The 17,857-nt window shown below is 40.8% G+C and overlaps 1 protein-coding gene across 1 annotated transcript; it reads left to right on the top strand.

Moving 5' to 3' along the window:
• Positions 1-288: 288 nt before the first annotated feature.
• Positions 289-16,850, top strand: MTAP (methylthioadenosine phosphorylase). The gene is made up of 8 exons (XM_072153469.1): positions 289-440; positions 2,913-2,999; positions 3,982-4,040; positions 10,583-10,750; positions 13,004-13,106; positions 14,234-14,473; positions 16,016-16,138; positions 16,545-16,850. The coding sequence occupies exons 1-8, from the start codon at positions 414-416 to the stop codon at positions 16,581-16,583; spliced, it is 846 nt and encodes a 281-aa protein (XP_072009570.1). The 5' UTR covers positions 289-413; the 3' UTR covers positions 16,584-16,850.
• The last annotated feature ends 1,007 nt before the right edge of the window (positions 16,851-17,857 follow it).

Below are 17,857 nucleotides of genomic sequence, written 5' to 3'. Positions count from 1 at the left end.
CCTCCCTCTCCACCCTCAAAATCTATTTCTCAAAAACTCCGCTAGTCTCTTTACCTCATTGACTTCTATCGCAATTCCATTATAATAGCAGTAAAATAGACTGCCTGCATTTTTTCGAATTTGATAACGGAAGGGAGAGCGGAACCAGCAGAACACAAGTGAGAACGGTGCCTAAGCTCTTCTAGGTGACTACTGTATACACACAGCATCATATACACATATATATATGACGTGTGGCAATCGGTGGAGCGCTCCGGTACAGCTCTGCAGAACACGCTGCACTAACCACCTTCCGTCATTCTCCAACTCTGGCGCCTGGTCCCGCCCCCCGAGCATTACGTCATCGAACGTCTTTTACTCTGCAGCCGTAGAGCGACACGTGCATGTGACCCCGCCCCCTATTGATGTAAGCCATGGCTGCTGCTGCACAGCCTGTAAAGGTGGGTACCTTGTAGCCGTGCACACTCCTGGGATATCACCTCCTCCCGCCCTGAGCACTGATAAGCCGTACTAGGGAGAGTGGTGTATATAGATATGTATGGTGTGAGGTGGGGGCGTGTACCTCCGTCCTTGGCAGTGCTGCAGTAACGTTACCGGATTCACTACTTCCTGGTGCCTTCTAACTTCTCATTGACCAGTCTGCTAGGACCTGATTGCTTCAGCCATTTCAATTTATGTTGTTATATTGGAAGGCCCAGAAGTTTTTTTATTTGGTAGTCAATGTGGCTAATAGGATGGTTTGTTTTTTTGCAGGGTGGATTGGTCTTGTTTTAGGGCATATAAACGGTATTAACTGCAGCAGTTGTGGATCCAAGTCTGTTCTCAGGGATTTTGGGTGTAGTTGGGGTTAACACCACAACCTTCAAATGCTTAGATGATCCTGCGGCATCTAAAGGGTTAATAGTGTTGATACCACTTGGACTCTACTTACAGAAGTAGACCTAGAGCGAGATTCCCCAGTGCAGCATGATACAGATGGCGTGTTTTATATACTTTTGTGGTGTGGCCACCTTTGTCCCAACAAACGTTATTTAATAATATGCTCATTTTCTGCAGGGGCTACTAGGGTGTCACCATAGCCCTTATGAGCTCCGTGGCCTATGACTATTACACGTTTCTGCGCTAATAAAGCCAAAACAAGGAGCAACACGCCTTAAAGAGGACCTGTCACCTGTGAAAACAGCACTAGGAGCCACTTACTAGAGTATGCACCTCCTAGTGCTAAAACAGACGCAGCAGTGTTACACTGCTAGCGTTATTGGAAACCTCCGCTAACGCTTACAAACACTGCTGCGATGGAAGCGTTCCATCATATCCATGAGGGGGCGTATTTAGGGCAGTCACCGCTGGCCTATAGAGTGGGCAGGGCGGTCCGGGGAAGAGGCAGCGTTTCTAGTGTACAGTGCGGTAGTTTTTGCGGTTTCTGATAAAGCTAGCACAGCTGCATCTGTTTTAGCACTAGGAGCTGTTTACTTTAGTAAGCAGCTCCTAGGGCAGTTTTTATAGGTGACAGATTTTCTTTAACCCCTTAACGCTCTGCGCCGTAACTCTACGGCGCAGAGGTATAGGGAATGTATGAAGAGGGCTCACGGGCTGAGTCCTCTTCTTACAAAGGTGGGGGTTTTTTGCATATTGCAGAAAACCCCCACAGCTAATAACCGTGGTCGGTGCTTGCACCGATTGCGGCTATTAACCTCTCCGTCGCCGGCGGCATTTAAAGGACGGTGGCGCCATCTTTATTGCGATTGCCGCGCCCCCGAACGTCATTGGGGGGCGGCGATCGGTTGCCATGGTAGCCTCGGGTCTTCGTTTTACCCAAGGCTTAATGGTTTCTGCAGATTCGTTACAATGAGCCAGTGGCTCATTGTAATGAATGAGCTGCAAAAGTGCCATATATTGCAATACAGAAGTATTGCAGTATATGGTAGGAGCGATCTGACCATCTAGGGTTAATGTACCCTAGATGGTCTAAGAAATAGTGGGGAAAAAAAGAAAAAAAAAGTTTAAAAAATAAAAAAAATTTATAAAATATTAAAAATTCAAATCACCCCCCTTTCCCTAGAACTGATATAAAACATAATAAACAGTAAAAATCACAGACACATTAGGTATTGCCGCGTCCCAAAATGCCCGATCTATCAAAATATATAAACAGTTACGGCCGGCGGTGACCTCCGAGGCGGGAAATGGCCCCCAAATGTCCAAAATGCGACTTTTACACCTTTTTACATCACATAAAAAATTATCAAAATGTCGCACAGACCTCAAAATGGTAGCAATGAAAGCGTCGGCTCATTTTGCAAAAAATGACACCTCACACATCTCCATGCACCAAAGTTGTTTAATTTTTGAAAATGTATTAAAACACAATAAAACCTATATAAATTTGGTATCACCGCGATCGTACCGAACCAAAGAATAAAGCTGAGGTGTTATTTTGAGTGCACCGTCAAAGTCTAAAAAACTGAGCCCACAAGAACGTTTTTTTCAATTTTTCCACATTTGGAATTTTTTTCAGCTTCGCAGTACACGGCATGTTAAAATAAATAACAATACAGGAAAGTAAAATTTGTTACGCACAAAATAAGCCCTCACACAGCTCTGTACACATAAAAATGAAAAAGTTATGGATTTTTGAAGGTGGAGAGCGAGAGATGAGCGGAAAAACCCTGCGTCCTTAAGGGGTTAAAAAAAATTACCATATTGCTATATGCTATAATCTCACTGCAGTTTCATCACAGTGGAAGGGGGGGGGGGTGCTCTTGCACACTTTTAAAAATAAGTACTTGCCATTTGCACGTGGGGATCCAAGTGGTCAGACCCCCAATGATGAAACGCACTTCATCTTCTCTTCATATGGAGAATAAGTATATTGGAAAACCCCTTAAACTTTTTCACATCCTATGCTATAGGTTGGAATAATCGGTGGCTCTGGATTGGATGACCCTGATATTTTAGAAGGAAGAACCGAAAAGTATGTGGAAACTCCGTTTGGCAAAGTATGTGCATTTTTTTTTACATAAAGACATGCGCTTAATGGAAACTCACAGACATCTGTGAATGCACCGTCATGGGGAGGGGGGGGAGCTGTCCATTACTGGTAGGATCACCTCCTAGATCTTAATTTTTTTGTGGCCAAAATTCCTGCAAATAACCTTTCATCTGAGGGAGTCTTGTGTATATTAATATGCCTGCTGCTAAAATGAGTACATGATTATTCCTAAATCAAATATATATATTTTATATGTGCGTGTTTGTGTACGGTGTAGATATTTCATTCTTAGGCTACATTCACACGATGTATGCCGGCTGTACCGTAGTACGGCGGGCATACGTCAGTGCTGCGGAGAGGAGCAGGGAATGAGCGAAGCTCACCCCCGCCCCTCACCATAGGAATACACAGTGCACGGCGCCGTATTACATAGAAAGATAGGACATGCTGCACCGTAGCACTCCCGTACAGCAACGTGAGCCCATAGAATTGTATGGAGGGATGTAGCCTTAAAGGGATTTTCCCACGAAACCAGGTAGGCCCTATGCACAGGATATTTGTCGATCCACATGGGGTCGAAAATCTTCGTCAGCTCCGTAAAGATGAACGAGGCAGCCTGGCCATGCTCGACTGGCTGCTCTGCTCTCCTCTGGGAGTGACGAGGGGGTCTGACGGGTACATCGGACCACCCATTCTTGTGATCTGTAGGGGGTCTTATCAGTGAGACCCCCACCAATCCGCACCTATGGCCCTATTCTGTGGTCTTACTACTAGGTGATCTGTCGAGGCTGTCTCTGCGTACTACAGAAACCGACTCATTCACTTGTAGGGACTTCCGTTACAAAACAGACTGTGCTAAATACTTCCAGCTCCACTCATTACCAGTTAAAAAAAATATCCTGGGTATATGTTTCTGTTGACATATGACTTTATATATACTATATTATTTTGCTGTTATAACATTAACCATTTTTTTCCTTCTTGTATAGCCATCAGATGCTTTGGTTCTTGGAAAAATTAAAAATGTCGACTGTGTGCTTCTTGCAAGGTAACCATAGACTTCACAATTACTCCTCACTTAACTGTTTGTTAATTAAATACTCTTTCTAGAATTCTCACCATCAAGTTAAAACTTGCCCAATTAACCCTAATAAAAAGAAAAAAAAATACATCCTCCTAAGCAAATGAGCAGAGAAGAGTCACTTCTGGAGGCCCATATCTTCAGTTCTATAGCAACTAGAAATAATATTTTTAATCGCATAAGGCTTGTGTAAGCAAGATACAGACTTACCTGAGAATCACAAATTTAAAGAGGAGATTCATATCTATTATGAGGATGTCAAAAGCATGATTCTAGGTACGAAACATGATCTTGCCATCTGGAGAGGCGCTTCTCCTTCAGCCTCCCAGCATGACTCCTCTTAGGCTCTCCTGAGCTCTTTTTTTTCCCATTTGCCTATGATTTTTATTGGTTAATGAGTGAGATTTAACATACAAGAAGCTATAAAAGACATTTCAGACCCTACTTGAGGGTGCTGCTAGTTTAGTGCCTGGTGATCCTTAAGTCATGATGATGTTGTTATTTTATTCATTTATTCCTCGAGGAGCTGTTAGTTTGGTGGTGTAAAAGCTAAGGACAGATTCTTGCACAAAGTGTAACTGTAAAGTTTTTTTCTATAGCTTCAATTGCTGAAAAACAACATTTACATTTTTCAATATACATTCATCACCTTATTTTTTAGCTGTTTATCTATCATCCTATCTCAGCCCTCTCCCATCAGCTTGGCATTCTGGTTGCTAAGAAGGATCTGTAGAGTGAAAGAGGAGGGGACAGGAGATGCAGTCTATGGTCTGCATGGGCCACAGAAGGGTTAGTGGATGAGGCTATGTACTGAGCTAGTTCTGGTCTCTGCTCGGTGATTACAGGAAGCACCTCAATCATGTCTGCTCTGTCTACACCTTGCTCTCATGTTCCTACACACAGTCCACCTCCTTCCCCTGCAGCTGTTAAAGGGATATTCCCATCTGGGCATTTAAATTTAATTTTATTCATTTGCCATATGTTAACATTTCTTCAGTTGGATGTTATTGAAAAAAAAGTTCCCGTGTGAAGATAATTTCTCATAAATGTGGTCATGTTGTCCCTTAGAAACGAGATGGCTTCCTCAGATACGACCACCTCACATTTTGGCAGCGGTGGCCAGACATGCGCTATAGAGTCCTGCCTGACCACCTGGTTTCAGCGTTCATTACCACAGGACGGCTGTGGGATCTGCAGGAACTCCCGGACATTTCAAAACTTTTCTCTTTGTGCAATCCCTCCAGCAGAGGTGGCCGTATCCAGGGACACAGTCTTGTTTCTAAGGAACCATATGACTACATTTATGAGAAATTATCTTCACACAGGAACATTTTTTTTAATAACATCTAATTGAAGAAATCTTTATATATGGCAGATTAATGAATCTGGATGTGAATGTCCAGACTAGAATACCCCTTTAAGTTTAATAAAGAATTATCATACATAAGCCTTCCTTCCACACCACCAATTTCTCTCTAGGCTTTGACAAGGCTATAGTCCAGTTAGTGAGAGAGAGATAAGGGTATTGGATCAGCACAGTAGTGGCTATTTACTTCTGTGTGATAAATCTTCTCTGTATTCCTCCTCTTCCCCCACTGTCCTGGGATGAGGGAAGAGTGATATCATCTGCTGAACAGCTTGGCTGACACATGCATCATAGAAGTTGGTGTGTGTAATAGTCATAAGGCTGTATTAGATAATAGGTCTGTCTGTGTAACAGTGCATAGGTGTATTGTGTGGTAGAACTAGTAGTAGAGAGAACTCAGCATTATGGGACTGCTCTGGTGTTAATTCCCTTAGCTGATGTCACAACAAGGAGGTGCCACCCATTACAGCTGAAGATAATTTTTATAAGAAGGGCTGATATACCAGGATGGATCTCGGCTAGGAAGAAGCCAGCAGTATGATATACAGGTGTTTTTCAATAAATTAGAATATCAGCAAAAAGTCATTACAAACAGAGTAAAACTTGTAACAACTTTTGTATTGAATTACTGAAAAAAAAAACATAATTTTTGCAGTTATTCTAATTTCAGCACTTGTAGGTAATGTTGGAGTTGTTGTGACAGGCTCTCTCCAGCTGTGCTAAAACTATTGTCGACCAGGTAACTCATCGTTAACCTAAGAACATTTTTTGGAGTATTTGCATGAAAGGAGGGACATCTAGCATTCTATGAAGACTGATACACAGTGGTCACACCAGGAATTATGGACAACATCTAGTGCCTATTTCAGAGTATTGTTGTGAGGAGTTTTAACTAATTATGTGACCAGTGTTTAAAACTACCATATTACTGATTTTTTTTTTTTTTATCTGTTTTGGCTAGTAATATAGGAGTATTATGTAAAATATTTAAAACCTGACTAGCACCAAAATTTGCTATTAAAGCAATGACTTGACAGTGATAATGATGCTTGTGAACTTTTAACCCCTTCCCGACATTTGACGTAATAGTACTGCATGGCGGGAGGTGCGTTCCCGCAAAATGCAGTATTATTACGTCAAGCTTCTGGCACCGGCTCCTGAACGGAGCCGGCGCCAGAAGCTGCGGGTGTCAGCTATATATTATAGCCGACACCTGCCTCTAACACCCGCGATCGGAGATTTCTCAGATCGCGGGTGTTAACCCCTAACACGTCGCGGTCGCGCATTTAAATCTAATATAAGTTGAATCGGACCCCCCCGCGGCGCTTACCGGTGGGGTCCGCTGCTCCGATCGCAGCCCCGGGACTGCCGGTGCCCGGGGCTGCGCGATCTTGATCCGGAAGCCGGGTCCGTGCCTCCTGGCAGGACCCGGCTGTAAGACACTACATTACACAGTGCAATACATCTGTATTGCACTGTGTAACCTGTAAAATAGCTTGAACAAGTGATCAGAAGATCACTTGTTCAAGCTTAGATGCCATTAACTGTAAAAAAAAAGTTAAAACAATAAATTAAGGTTTTTTTAAATAAAAATAAATAATAAAAGAAAGTGAAAGTCCCCCCCAAACACCACATTTCCCTGTACACAAGTAATAAAGTATAAAAAAACACTAAATCACAAAAAAAAAAACACTTATTTGGTATCGCCGGGTCCGTAACAATCTGTACAATAAATCCTAATCATAATTGGACCCTCTAGGTGAACGTGGTAAAAAAAAAACCCCAAAAACTTGCCAAAAATTAAAACTTTTTATCAAATTGCTTTACAAAAAATGTTCTAAAAAGTGATCCGAAAAAGTTACAAGCGCCAAAATGATACCACTGAAAAGAACAACTTGTCACGCAAATAATAAGCTTACAACCAGCTCCGTAAACCAAAAAATACTATAGTTATGCTGCTATAAAAATGGCAATACTAAAACAAATGCTATTTTTTCTATTCTAGTTTTCCTTCAATAAAATTGGACAAATATAAATAAAACTATATAAATGAGGTATCACCGTAATCGTAGTGATCCGTAGAATAAAGATAATATATTATTGTTATGCTACAGTGAACACCCCCCCCAAAAAAATGCTAAAAATCCAAAACAAGAATTGATGATTTTATTTTCCTCCACACGGAAAAAGTTAATAAAATTGCTTCGATAAGCTAAACACCCTCTAAAATAAAGGTGCATCTCGTCTCGCAAAAAATAACCCCTTATTTGTCTAAATTGCTTAAAAAATAAAGATTGTATAGCCTATTCCCAACGCGCGTTGTAATAGAACGGTGCGGCGGGTAGTGACTTGCCAACACAATTCAGACACATTGATCGGGGCAAGATGGCGGCTGATCCTGAAAGCCATCCATCCTGCCCCATGGAACAGAATGGTTACGTCCCCCCGCCCTCCCCCCCCAGTTCATGATCGGTGCTATTGGCTCATCAATGCATCTTGGACTCCATTGCACATCATATTTGGAAACCACCTGTATGTTCAAAATGCTCATTTCACCACGTGTATTACACTACACCACATATTACACCTTGCTATATTCCCCAAGGGGTGTACATTCAACAATTAGGGTCACTTTTCGGGTTTTCCTCTGCTTTGGTACCACTACGGCTCTCCAAATGCATCCTGACACATGTGAAGGATTTCTGTAAAATTTGGCCTCTAAAAGACAAACATCCCTCTTTTCCTCTACGGTGCGCCCATAAAGCATTTTATATGCACATGTGGGGTACTTCTACACTCGGGAGAAATAGATTTACACCTTTTTCGGGGTTATTTAATATATTATCCCTTGTGGCTTACAAAAATTAGGAGTAAAGTGACATTTATAGGAAAATTTTCACCTTTTTAATGTTTAGGGCCTAATTGGATCATTCACCTATAGGGGCAAATACATATATAACACATTGCAAAACTCTCTAAGGGGTGTGCATTCAAAAATTAGGGTCACTTTTCGGATCCTTATCTGTTTTATACCACTAGGGTTCTCCAAATGCATGTCAAACATTTCTTTCAAATTTGGCTTCTAAAAGGCAAACCTCCCCCTTTCCTTTTACTGTGCGCCCATAAAACATTTTATATACACATGTGGGGTACTTCTACACTCGAGAGAAATAGCTTTACACATTTTGGGGGGTTATTACATTTTTTTTTTATCCCTTGTGGCTATAAAAAATTAGGAGTAAAATGACCTTTATAAGAAAATGTTCACCTCTGTTCTATTTAAGCCCTAATTAAATCAAACACCTTTATGGACAAATACTCATATTACACCTTGCTAAATTCTCTAAGGGGTGTGCTTTCCAAAATGGTGACACTTGTTGGGGTTCCCCTCTGTTTTGGTACCACTACGGCTCTCTAAATGCATCCTGACACATGTAAAGGATGTTTGTCAAATTTGGCTTCTAAAAGGCCAACGCCCCTCTTTCCCTTCTGAGCTTCACTGCGTACCCATACAACATTTTATTTGCATGTGTGGGGCAATTTTATACTCGGGAGAAATGCTAGTACACATTTTTTGGGGTTGTTTCCTCTTTAATGCCGTATGGGATACAAAAATTAGCCGTAAAAGTGACTTTTTTGGGAAAATGTTCACCTTTTTCCTTTTAGGGACCTAATTGAAGCAAACACCTGTGGGGGAAAATACACATATTACACCTTGCTAAATTCTCCAAAGGGTGCACTTTCCAAAATGGTGACACTTGTTGGGGTTCCCCTCTGTTTTGGTACCACTAGGGCTCTCCAAATGCATCCTGACACTTGTAAAGGATGATTGTCAAATCTGGCTTCTAAAAGGCCAAAGCCCCTCTTTCCCTTCTGAGCCCTACTGTGCACCCATACAACACTTTATATGCAAAAGTGGTGCAGTTCTGTGCTTAGGAGAAATAGTTTTACACATTTATGGGGTTGTTTCATCTTTTATCCCTTGTGGCTTACAAAAATTTGGGGTAAAAGTGACTTTTTTGAGAAAATTTTCACCTTTTTTCCCTTTTGGGGCCTAATTGAATCAAACACCTGTTGGGGCAAATACACAAATTACACCTTGCTAAACTCTCCAAGGGGTGTACTTTCCAGAATGGTGTCTCTTGTTGGGGCTTTCCTCTGTTTTGGTACCACTATGGCTCTCCAAATGCATCCTGACACATGAAAACGTTTTCAGCCATATTTGCCCTGCAAAAACGAAACAACGCTCTTTCCATTCCAAGTGCCCCCCTGTGCCCGTACAGCAGGGTACAGTGACAAAATGGGTATTGGCATACTCAGGAGGAATTGCCCTCAACATTGTAAAATGCATTTTCCTTTTTAACCCATTGTGAAGGTGCAAATTTTAGTGTTCAATGAATCTATAGTAAGATAAAATTACATTTCTGTAATTTCACTTTCATTTATCTTTCACCCTCATGAAACGCTCATAGGGTTAACAAAATTCCCAAACGTTGTTTTGAACATTTTGAGGGGTGTAGTTTCTAAAATGGTGTCATTTGTGGGGGGTTTCTATCATGTAGGCCTTATAAAGTCACTTCTAACTAAACTGACCCTCCAAAAGTAGGTTTTGATGATTTTCGTGAAAATCTGAAAAATTGCACCTAAAGTTATAAGCCTCCTAACATCCTAAAAAAGGAAAAGATGTTTGAAAAATGATGCCAAGTTAAAGCAGACATATGGAAAATGTTAGTTATCAAGTTATTTTAGTGATATAACCAACTTTCCAAAAAGTAGAAAATTTTGAATTTTGAAAACATAGTTTTTTTTCAAAATTTTGGGCAAATTTCCATTTATTTCATAAATAAATACTAAATATATTGATTAAATTTCTCGACCAACATTAAGTACAATGTGTCACAAAAAAACAGTCTCAAAATCAACTGGATATGTTAAAGCGTTCCAAAGTTATAACCACTTAGATAGACACATGTCAGATTTTAAAAAATGGGCCGTGTCAGGAAGGTGAAAAGTGGCTTCAGCGTTAAGGGGTTAAATCTGTCATATTTAGGAATCTGCTGTGAAAACCCTCTTATACAACTTCAATTTATGTGCTTTTTTTTTTTTTCTTCCCTCTAACATCTACATGGTGTCTATATTACAGACATGGTAGGCAGCATACAATAGCTCCGACAAATGTTAACTTCCGTGCTAATATTTGGGCGTTAAAGATGGAAGGCTGCACTCACATTTTGGTGACCACAGCCTGTGGATCACTGAGAGAGGAGATCCAGCCTGGAGATATTGTCGTAATTGACCAGTTCATTGACAGGTAAGAATAAGAACATTTACTACCCCTAGCTGCTTTAAGAAGATGAACAACAGTCTCCCCCCCCCCCCTCTTACTGCTCCTTTACATTATATTTAGACTTCTATAGGGATATGCAGTTTGAAAGAGACATTCATCTCCTATAACTTGAATTAAAGGGCATCTACCACCAGGATGAAGGACTGTATGCAAATGAGCCTGAGGGGCTCCAGGCTCCACAGGAGTTAATTGAGCCTGGAGCCCCTCAGGCTAATTTGCATACAGTCCTTCATCCTGGTGGTAGATTTGGATGTGGATATTAGAAACTGTATCATGTCCTGCCCCTTCTGGTCATAAGATAGCTCTATCTTTAGACTGGCGTTTTGAAATGGCAAGGGACTTCAAAAGTTATGAAGCAAACTCTTTTCTTACCACTAGATGTCATTGTGAATTTATGAAATGACCTGTGCTCATGACAGGGGATTTTCCACTAGGAAATTTCCATTTTAAATGCAAAGGTTTTGCAAATGCCTAGTCACTATAAATTCCTCAGCACTGGTTCATCAGTTCCATGGAAGTCACTGGACCCCAGGAGTGATCACACATGTGTTGTGATTTCCCTTTCTACATGACTGTGGTTAAGTGTCAGATCAGGGTTTGGTGCTGCAGATGTGGAATAATTGTTATTTAAAGAGGACGTGTCAACAAGGTTTGACCACCCTGACTAAAAATGCCTGCTGATAAAGGGTTACAAGTCGTCCCCATGTCATCTAAAATTAGCTGCCAGTGGGGCACTGTACCTTAATTACAGCCATTTTCTGATATGCAAATTAGCTTTTGTGACTCATTTCTGGCAGCCTGAGAGAGGAGAATAGTCAGATACCTGTGAACCACACCCCATTATGCTGACTGACAGCTGTGTCTCTTCAAATCTCTTATCCTTGTACTTGGGGACCGTCTGCTAATATTCAACTACAGGCATATAAAGCTATATATACAGATGGGAAATATTGTGTCAGTCTTTTTACACGGTGGCTTGTGTTACATTCATGACATGTGACAAAAGTGACATCATAGCAGGTCTCTCAGCCTTCTAAGAAAAGCAAACTGTACACCATGTATGTGATTACATAAGTCACAGCAGCCTCTATGGAGGATGGAGAGGTGCTGTGACTTCATGTGGTTAGATACATGCATGGTTTACAGTTTTCTAGTATTAAGAGTCTAAAGTACCTAAGATTATGTCACTCTGGTCAAACGACATGAACTGCTGAATAGTAGGGAGGCATAATGCATGGGGAGAATTAGATGGGAGGGGCTGGCCGATCAGGACACACACCCCACTGATGCCAGTTAAAAGGTGATAAGATAAAACATCTGAAAAAATCTATTATGTACCTGCGCTGGCTGTAGGAAAATGTTACATTTGAACTTGAGTGCAGGGAACCCCATGTTAGCGCCGTCTATACAATAGTCCGTATATTGGTGTAGATGGCACTGTACTAACCTGTGTGTGTAGCACCTTCTATTTTCAAGGATAATGTCCAAACGGTTCTCCTGTGGGTCACCAAATGTGAGAAGACAAATGAAGACTTGGCGATGCAACTCCTGTTGTGAGTAGAGGTTCGCGTTGTATAACGCTCTTGCTCCTTGTAAATCCACGTGTTGACAGATCAGAAGCCCCGGCCGGCGGCTTCACTGAATCTGTTTGAGCGGAGTAACCGGTGACATCACCTTCGTTATCCGAAGGAGTTGCATCGCCAAGTCTTCATTTGTCTTCTCACATTTGGTGACTCACAGGATAACCGTTTGGACATTATCCTTGAAAATAGAAGGTGCTACACACACAGGTTAGTACAGCGCCATCTACACCAATATACGGACTATTGTATAGACGGCGCTAACATGGGGTTCCCTGCACTCAAGTTCAAATGTAACATTTTCCTACAGCCAGCGCAGGTACATAATAGATTTTTTTTTCAGGTTAATTAATATTTTAGCAGTGGATAGGCACACTACTTGTACCAGCGAAGGCACCAGTGTCTATAATTACATGGCACTTAACCATATAAAATAACAAGTAGCGCCAGTGTGTCACTTACATATTGATAAGATAAAAGATGATTTCTGTGGATGTAAACAGAACAATTTTTAGCTAAAAAAACGGGTGTCAGTCAGTTATTATAGCTCTATAGGAACATATTACTGGCTGTATATGTGCAAATGTGGTGACAGGTTCCCTCTAACTTTATCATTTTACAATGTTTATGTTCACAGGACCACAAAAAGAGAGCAGACCTTTTATGATGGTGCACCCGGGTGTCTCCCTGGGGTTTGTCATATTCCTATGGCCGAGCCCTTCTGTGGGAAAACTAGAGAGGTAAGGGTTACATTATCTTTTCCTGATGACTCAGACGTTTCATGTTCTTAGGTGTTACCTTTCTTCATGGCCAGTCATTCTAAAATATAGTGTAAATTTAATTTCTGACTTTTTGCGTCTGTACCTGCTTATAGCAATATTGACATACATCTTCCACAGATATCTGATTTTATGTTGCCTCAAATGAGAGAAGCCTAAGACTTGTGATCCATGAGTCATATAAATATATGTTGGTCCCTATAACTTCTGAACAGAGATAGTTATGGCAACTTTGTTCTTGCGTCATTAAGGCAACATACATTAGGCTGCATATATATGTGCCCACAAGATCACTTTAACATACTTGTATGCCTGAATGCGTCAAGTTAACTTACAGGTACATTCTGTCGGTAGAATGGCATAAAATTCTATTGTAATCCTTAATACACAAGCAAGTCCATAACTCTGTGGGTACAAAATCATCTAAATCCATTACAGCGGCTCAGCAGCTGCTATTTATAAGGTAAATGATATATGGCTAGTGTTCTATACAGGTTTCCCAATAAGACTAAATCTTCTTATTGTGGCTCCAATATTGTATGTTTTTACCATAATTGAGTAATTCTGCCAAGCGATGGCTTACATATACCACACAAGCACTGCTACTACGTACTGCTTGTAAAGATTTGGTTTTAAGAAGAAAATATCTGATTAAGGCTACATTCCCATAATCATAGGGGGACGTATGTACTGGTGCAAGCTTGCGGCCGTACATACGTTCCCCATAGGTCGGCCATGGGCGCATGGAGGGATATGGTGCTGCACCGTACCGCCCCATATGCGGGGAAAAGATAAGACATGTCCTATCTTTCCCCTGTGTTATAGCACTGTGTGCAGTGGATTGCTATAGAGAGGGTAGGGGTCACCCCTCCTCTCCATGGTGCCGGACGTATGTTCCCCCCGGCTGTAGCCGTGCTGGCATACGTTTGTGTAAATATAGCCTAACAGCTTTTCTTTCCCCCCTTTTTTTTTTTTCTTATTTCTCTTTAATAATAAAGAGTGTAATAGTTCCATTAGAGATTCCAGCGAAGTAGACAATTCCAGGCTTTATTCTGTATGGCATCATAATGCTTTCCTTTATCCTGCAGGTTTTGATTGATATTGCCAAGAAGCTTGGCATAAAATGCCACACTAAAGGAACAATGATCACCATAGAAGGCCCACGCTTCAGTTCTAAAGCTGAAAGCCACATGTTTCGGCTTTGGGGAGCTGATGTTATTAACATGACCACAGTCCCTGAAGTAGTTCTCGCTAAAGAAGCTGGCCTGTGCTATGCAAGTCTTGCAATGGCAACAGACTTTGATTGTTGGAAGGAGCACGAAGAGGCTGTAAGTACTGAGTTGTTTCTGATGATTCATTACTTTCCGTAAAATAACAATAACATAACTCTTGTTATAATAGACTAATAAGTCTTTAAGAAGCACAGGTGAAAACAAATGCATAGAAAACTGCTGCTTGACCACCTTTACTGCATTTTGAATGTCAGAATATGTGGGGCCTTATGTTTTACCAACATAAATTTATATCCATTCTTTTGCAGGAAATGGTATCGTCCGCAGAGGGCAAAAGCATTATATGCATTGTTGTCACGGCAGCACCAGAAAGTATAGAGATAGCCAGCACCAGGAGTGTCACATCATTATACACTCTGTCAGTCATGTGTATAGGAGTAGTTCATACACGCACAGGCTGTAGGGGGCGTGGTGTCTTATGGTTTGAAAAATGTTAACTCTTTAGCATCAGTCATTAGCTTGTCTCTTTCTCCCTTGCAGACCTAAATAATCAAGTAAATAATATTATCTGTGTATGGAAAGAGTTGATCTTTAGCCTCCTATCCTTATCTCTGAAGTCCTGTACACGGTACATAGAATTCTCACTGCAGTGGAAAGAGGGAACGCCCAACTGTTTCTTAATGACAAATATTACAAGATTTTTTTGGTTATCTGCACTATTTATTTCTGCAATAAAAAATAGCTCAAAAGGTTAAAGAGAACCCGTCATGCAAAATAACCCCCCTAAACTAAATATATTTTCATAAACTGCCATTAGAGAGCATTGTCTCTATCCCTTCATTGTCCCTCTACATGCCTGTAAACCTAAGCAATGAGGTCCTAAAGCTGTATGCAAATGACCTGTGAAATGTCCAATGAAGCATTAGCATATTCAAGCTGTCCACTCTATTCATGAGTGGGAGGCACAGCCACACCCCCAGTGCATGACTGACAACCTGTATAATGATGCGAGGCTGTATAATGATGTGCTTCCTGGTGCTGGTGGCCACGCCTCCTGCAGCCTATGTGTGTGTGTTTAGAAGAGATACAGCAGCTCCAGGCAGCCATGTTACAGCAGAACATGTCAGATTCATGTGTAGCTGATGTCTGTCTCTCACCTGTATATTAGGAGGATGCAGCATGTCAGCAGATGCAGCACACACACTAGCAATGCTTTACTATACATTACACACAGACATGAGCAGGGAGAGGAGAGGGGAGGGGTAACTGGCGTGACATCACTGCCTCTGACCATGTGACCATGATAAAAAATAGATGATTTTACAATGAATAATGTATGTATTGATTAGATAAAGGCTGGGATGGGATCCTTGTGAGCTGCTCCAACAGGTAGTAGTGACAGGACTAGTGACAGAGACCTGGTGACAGGTGTCCTTTAAGTAACATTAAGACTGACATTTCACATTTATCAGACAACCAATAATAAGACTTCAGAACTGACAATATTTTAGACAAATTTCGTGAGGATTGTAAACTGCAGAATAGAATATACCATATATTACATTGCTGCATAATTTTTACAAAGGTCACAACTGTCTGTCTTGGTACAAAGGATCTTTTGTCTTTTTCTTTACTAAGGTCTCTGTAGATAAAGTGTTGAAAACCTTAAAAGAAAATGCCAATAAAGCAACAAGTATTTTGTTAACTGCCATACCTCAGATTGCAGCGATGGACTGGACAGACACAATTCAGAACATGAAGGTACTTGGTGATAATTTGTAATTTATTCATTAGTCTTCGTTCACACCACTGTATGTTCATGCAGGACACAAAGAGGCCATGTGCCGTACGTTTGTGACCTAGCTGACGTCAGGATCAGGCCAATTTTCTGTTCTGTGACGTATATAATTTTACATCATTCGGTTTGAAAAGATTTTTTTTTTTTTTTTTTAACTTTGAAATGTCTTTGTGAAGAGAAAAAAGTAAATGACAACATTTTCTCAGAAAATAATAGTAATTTTAGCCATCTTTATTGTTTCAATTCCATATTGGACCTTTTTCAAGTATTTGAATTTTCTGAAAGGTCCTTTTGAAGATGAGTGCCATGCATGGTTAGAGCAGTGCAATTTTGTTAACCATTTTTGTTTTTTTTGTTTTTTTTATAAAGTGCACAGTTGAACTTTCTGTCATGATGCCTAGACATTGATTATACTTCAGAGCGGATTACAGATGAAAGCATCATTCAAGTGACCGAAGGGAAATAGAAGCGCAAAAACCTCCAAAAGCAACATGTTCTCCGTGTAAATTTTAAGAGATGGCTTTAGTTTATTAGGGTTTTTTTATGCCTAATTCACTTGGTTGCAAATCAAAGTAACTTTTCTTGCTTCATTAGCATGTCTGTATTCATGAGAAACCGCAGGGTTATTCCATAACGATACCTAATTAAAACTTCAAAATAAAAAATATAAATCCAGCTCTGTTTCAAAATTACTTTGAAAATAATGTCCTAGCTCTATTTTGATTACTAATTGGGGGAGGAAGTTGAGAGATTTTTTATCTTTTCCCACCAAGCACCTGAATTTGTGTCCATAAACGCATAAATCATGGATCAGAAGACTAGAGTGCTCACCCATCCCATCTCTAACCAAAAACTTTGCCCTGTTTGCAGTTTTTGCACACTGTAGGGCACCACACACTGTAGAGTAACTCGCTGTGTAATTCACGATCTTTGTGTAACTGTATGGTGTGTAATCTTAAGTATCACCTCACAGTTGGGGTGCAATCACATGGATGTGTTCTCGCCCGTGCTACGACGTCGGCGTGGTGCAGAGGAGGCGGGATGAGCGCTGGTTACCCCTCCGCTCTGCATAGGAGATCGTACTGCATGGACGTTCTTATGGCCAAAGATATAGCAAGCTCTATATTTTGGGCCAGCACAGAATGCTGAGCACACATGGGGCCAACACATGAGTTGTTACAAAGGCACACTTCTAGCAAGGCTGCTGTTGAATGACTCTTCATGCAGTGAGAGCTCTCTTCCCTGCCTTCAAGGTGCTGTGATAAAGTATGTGCCTGCTGTTTGTTTTGTTAGCCAACAAGCAGAGAACTTGTTTATCTGCTGGCAGTCCACAGCAGCATAGTCCGCTATAGCATGCCCTGCTAGTCAGATATATGTTTGTCCCGGTGTTACAAATTGGATCACTGTGCCTAATGAAAACCCTATGGCCATTTCAATGAGACACCACTCGGCTTCATCTAGGGGTCATTGCGAAATGAGCTGACATTTTCATTGCTACCATTTTGAGGTTTTTGAGAACTGTGCAAAATTGTGATAATTTTTTAATTACATTTTGTATGTAATGTAAAATGGTGTAAAAGTCGCATTTTTGATTTTTATTGTTTATTCCATTTTATATCAGTTCTAGATTTTATTTTAAATTTCTATTATTTTTTTAAACCAGTACTGACCACCTGTGTATG

The sequence above is a fragment of the Engystomops pustulosus genome, chromosome 1, assembly GCF_040894005.1.
Source record: "Engystomops pustulosus chromosome 1, aEngPut4.maternal, whole genome shotgun sequence".
NCBI lineage: Eukaryota > Metazoa > Chordata > Amphibia > Anura > Leptodactylidae > Engystomops > Engystomops pustulosus.
The sequence above is the reverse complement of the archived record's forward strand: the minus strand, read 5'-3'. Positions and strand labels throughout refer to the sequence as shown.